This window comes from Antrostomus carolinensis, unplaced genomic scaffold, assembly GCF_000700745.2.
Source record: "Antrostomus carolinensis isolate BGI_N321 unplaced genomic scaffold, ASM70074v2 scaffold44673, whole genome shotgun sequence".
NCBI lineage: Eukaryota > Metazoa > Chordata > Aves > Caprimulgiformes > Caprimulgidae > Antrostomus > Antrostomus carolinensis.
The window spans coordinates 1974-6956 of NW_010305359.1; the positions used below are offsets into that span (position 1 = coordinate 1974).

Here is a 4983-nt window from a genome sequence, read left to right on the forward strand (position 1 = left end):
CTCCTGCTAGTGCTTGTTCCATCCCAGCTCAAGGTGTCACAGGTCCTCTGGGGCAATGTGCATCCTGGCTCCTGCTCCAGCCAGAGCTGCTCACAGCTCCAACCACCCTGGCCTCATCCTGGAGTAGGACAGCAGATCATAGAATCATAGAATGGTTTGGGTTGGAAGGGACCTCAAAGATCATCCAGTCCCAACCCCCCTGCCAGCAGCAGGGACACCTTCCACTAGACCAGGTTGCTCAAAGCCTCGTCCAACCTGGCCGAGAACACTTCCAGGGAGGGGGCATCCAGAACCAAGATGCAAAGCCATCCTTCAAGCAAGATGGGGAGAGGGTCTGCCATCATCCTCCTCCCTCTTCCCACTGGGTTCAGCTCTGTCTCCAGCCTCTGGGGTGGGGTTGTCAGTGCTTGCAGGATAGATCACAGGACTGCAGTCACCCAGCAGCACCCCGGCCAGCCAGGTGATCACCCCAGGAGCTCCTCTTGTGAACCTCTCTCCCCCACCCCCAGCACCCTCTCCCTGCTTTCTCAGGGACACGTGGGAAGTGGTGGAGAAACCCTAACACGAGATTACATCATGGGGCTGATGTGTCAGAGCCGCCCTTTGCCCCCAGCTCTCACGGCACTGACATGTCCCACTTTGCCACCAGCCTCTCTGGCGAGGGGCAGCGAGGGGGGCAGCTGCTCCAGGCTGTGGGCCAGAGATGTGCCAAGAAGCTGCTCCTCAGTGAGGGAGCAGGCATGAGGTTGCAGGCATGGGTGCTGGCGTGGCTGTCCTAGGCACCATGGCTTTGGTGGTCTTGCCTGGCAGCCTCTGTCCACTTTAAAAGGGAGAAGAGTTGCTCAGTTTTATCTTGACTTGGGACAATGGCCAAATACAGATGGTTTTGGTGGAAGGGAAATGTGGCCCAACCAAGGAATTGTCCCTTCCCTGGTGGGAATCACAAGCCACCTGTATCCAGAGGTTCCCACACTGTGTCCTGGACCTGGTCGAGACAAGTCAGGGGTTCTATACCCGCCCCCAAGAAAGGCAGCCAAGGGGTAGAAAGCATGAGAGCTGTGGGGACCAGCATCATCACAGTCTTTGGGCACAGTGTGTTCTGGTGGTGGATGCCCAACCCCACTGCCTGGGTTTTATAACCAAGTCATTGGTTAGAAGAGGAACTTCACATAGCAGAGTGGGTCAGTTCTGTGCCATCTTGGGACTGTCTGTGCTGGGCACATCCACCACCTTGGGGAGGGCTGGAATTTGTGCTGGGCCCATCCACCACCTTGGGGAGGGCTGGAAGATGTGCTGGTTAGTGACAGGGCACACAGAGGTGCACACATACATGTGCACACACCACGGCTGGGAGTCTTTTATTGAATACCAGGTACCAGGGATGCTCGGAGGGGGAGACACTTGCCTCCTGCTGGGATCAATTTCCCCTTCCTCACCCCCCTCAACCTCATGCCCAGCTGAGGAGTGAGGCCCCGTGGACGACCCTCTCCCCCTGGCCTAGTTATCTCCCAGCATCTTTTCACCTTCTCTCTCCCTCAGCAGCTTGAGGTGGCCGCTGCTGGGACCTGTTACCTGAAGAGCACATGTTCATGTTGCAGCACTGAGGGCTGCACCATGGCCTTTGTCTGGACCAGCCTCAGGGCGAACTGGGACTGCCCTGAACCACCTGGGGAGTCGTGCTCTGCAGAGTCCTGCAGGTAGAAGGGTCTGGTGTCATCAGGAGCTGGTCTCAGAGGCTGTAGCTGATGGGCAGAGAGGAATTAATGGGCAAATCTGAAGGGGGAAAAGAGCCATGTGAGAGGTGAGGAAGGAGAGGACTTGCAGATTCATCATCACCCTTGATGCTTCAACCTCAGGATGAGCCACCTGGGGAGTCGTGCTCTGCAGAGTCCTGCAGGTAGAAGGGTCTGGTGTCATCAGGAGCTGGTCTCAGAGGCTGTAGCTGATGGGCAGAGAGGAATTAATGGGCAAATCTGAAGGGGGAAAAGAGCCATGTGAGAGGTGAGGAAGGAGAGGACTTGCAGATTCATCATCACCCTTGATGCTTCAACCTCAGGAGGAGAAAACACCTTGGCAGGCTTCCCATCTCTCAGCAGCTTGCCAGGTCTTGAACTGCCAGAGAGGGGCCAGGAGGAGGAGAGCCCTGCACAGCACAGATCCTGCCCTCCTGCCTCCTCAGCCAACCAGTCAGGTACAACCACAGGCATCGACAATCATGTCAGGGATGTCAGTCTTGACGATGTTGCTGTCCCGGTCATAGTAGAGCAGAGAGAGGGGGCGACGCTGTGTGGGCACACAACAGGAGTCCACGGCTGCATCCGCATTGTTGGCTTTGATGAGGTTGAGGACAGCTGTGTGGAAGGAGGCGGCGAGGCCAGGGATGCCAGCCATGTGCAGAGGGCAGAGCCCTGCACAGTAGTTCATGTGATATCCCTCTGGCTGGATGATCCAGTCCTCCCAGCCGATCTCCTTGAAGTCCACAAAGAATTCCTTGCGGCAGCACATCCGAGAGTCCCCACTGCAATTGATGCCACGTCGCTGGACCCGGTGGGGCATCCTGGCCCGGACCTGGACTGCCACAAATGGCCAGTGGGAATCACGGTGGTCAGCCAGGAGGGGAGACCCCCAGTCCTCCGTCACCTCCAGCTCCACAGTGAGTCTCTGGCTCCCTTGTCCAAAGAGGTTCTGGACAGCTTGGCCCACATCCAGTGTGACCCAGCCAGTCCTCTGCACCTCCAGCTGTGTCTCACTGGCCACGGTCATGTTCAGCCCCGTTGGATCTGACTGCAAGAGTCTGACAGTGACAGGGTACGTCCCAGGGCTGGGGACAGCCCAGAACAGGTAGAGGGTGGCTTGTAGGATCTCAGTGCTCCCAACTGGCTCCTGGGTGAAGCGGAAATGCAGGCGAACGCTGCGGGAGGTGGAGGATCCTGTGCACAGAACCAAGAGCAGAGTGGGAAGTGAAGGAGGGGGAGAACTCCCCCAGCCAGGGCCACTGAGTCGGAGCAAATGGGAGATGTATCCAAACTAGGGAGCAGGGCACAGGACACAGAGGTGACAAGGGGACCCCACTTCCCTGCACTGCTGCTGCGCCTCCTTTTTATGCTGCTCTAAAGCAGCAGCATCTGGGCCCGGCACTGAATGAAGAAACCCAGCTTGGTTCCACCTCCTCTGGCCTGATCTCCCCTTTGTCAGTGAAGCTGCTGGAGGATTTTGGGAGTAGGTTATCTGGCTGTGTAAACAAGCCTTGGATTTAAGGCAGTCACGTTGATTTGCACCTCCAGGATTACCTCTGCTTTCCATGGCTGGAATCATCACCTGACCTTGCACCAGCATGTTGCACCCTTGTCGCTGCTGAGGCTGCCAAGCTGCCTCTCCTCCTCGTGAAGGAAGAGCTGATGGGGACCGTGAGAGCAGCTCTGGGCTCCTTGGCACAGCTCTGCCCACGAGGACACAACCCCCCTCCTCTGTGGTCTGGCACAGCAGGGCCAGAGACTGGGCTCAGCCCTGTGGCTCACGCTGGCTCTTCTGCTTCCAGCAGACACTCCACCGAGCCAGGAGACAACTCCCCATTGTCCTCATGTATGGGAACACAATGTACTGCGGAGAAGCATTGTTCCCAAAGGTCTTAGAGGACATGACAAGCCCTGCAAACCATACAAAGGCTTCCAAGGGGAGTGCAGCGTGTGCCCCGCACACCTCACCAAGGTTTGAGCTGGGCAAAGGGAAGGTGCAGAAGGATGTTCTGCAGGATGGAGCAGCAATTCTGCTTCTTCCCAGAGAAGGCTGCATTTGCCTCTGAGAAGGAAGGGGTACAGGACCTTGTTTTTTCCAGTGATACTTGCCAGGACCCCCTGAGCACTTTTTTGGGGAGCTCTATCCTCCCAGGAACACACCTGATTCTGGAGGAAAATGTGGCAGCCCACATTCCTTTGGGTAGGAATCATAGAATCCCAGACTGGTTTGGGTTGGAAGGGACCATAAAGCTCATCCAGTCCCAACCCCCCTGCCAGCAGCAGGGACACCTTCCACTAGACCAGGTTGCTCAAAGCCTCATCCAACCTGGCCACAAACACTTCCAGGGAGGAGCAGCCACAACTTCTTCAGGCAACCTAGCAAGTGGAGACAGAGCTGAGCATGGAGAGCAGATGGGCTTTGGAGACCTAAGTCTACACACCGCAAGCTGATGGGGAATTTAGGCTTAAAATCATGTTTTGGCAAACGTGGCCATCTGACCCCTCCACCTCCAGCACAAGTGTGGAGGGTTCAAGAGAAATGGATGACAAATTCACATGATACAGCAGTCTACCTCTGCTCCTGCTCCCACCCCCTTGTCCCAAACATGTCCCATATGTGAATGAGAGGGTCCCCAGAGCCTCAATAGTGTCCCACCTGCCTGTGGCAAGGAGGAGCTGGTTGGGGTAAGTTTGGGATGTGGATACAGAGGTTCTGAATACCTGTGGATATCTGTGGATACAGAGGTTCTGAATACCTGGGGATATCTGTGGGTACAGAGGTTCTGATGCCTTTCAGCACCTCCACTGGCCCCGTGCGTGGCCTGGCATTGCTTGCCAGGAGCGTGATGCCCTTGTGCAGAGCTTTTGAAATACTTGTGCAGAGGAGGAAACCTCTCATTGACCTTCCCCCAGGCAAGATCTTCCTTCCCTCCGTGCCCCCTAACCTCAGGGCCCATCCCACCATGCCCATGGGGTGTGGAATCTGTACAGACCTGACTCGGCAAAGCTCAAGATCTCGTATTCCTGCACACGTATCCCAGAACGCAGGTGTGGGACGGTGCCGTCATGGGACATCCCTGGGGAGGTGGCCGTGTCCACGCGCTGCACACGCATCCTGCGGAGAGCCGTCAGCAGGGCCTCCCTGGACGTGGGCTGGGTGATGTTGGGCCTGTCTGGCAAGCGGAGCTTGGAGAGGATGCTCTGCTTTGCCAGCGTGATGAGGACGTCCCGCTGCATGGGGGGGGCC

The 4983-nt window shown here is 56.9% G+C and overlaps 1 protein-coding gene across 1 annotated transcript; it reads right to left on the bottom strand.

Moving 5' to 3' along the window:
- Positions 1-2187: 2187 nt before the first annotated feature.
- On the bottom strand, positions 2188-4976 carry INHBC (inhibin subunit beta C; the record flags this gene model as incomplete). The annotated part of the gene is made up of 2 exons (XM_010164761.2): positions 2188-2930; positions 4730-4976. Coding segments are annotated over 2 exons (990 nt in total), but the record flags the coding sequence as incomplete, so codon positions are not given.
- Between the last annotated feature and the right edge of the window lie 7 nt (positions 4977-4983).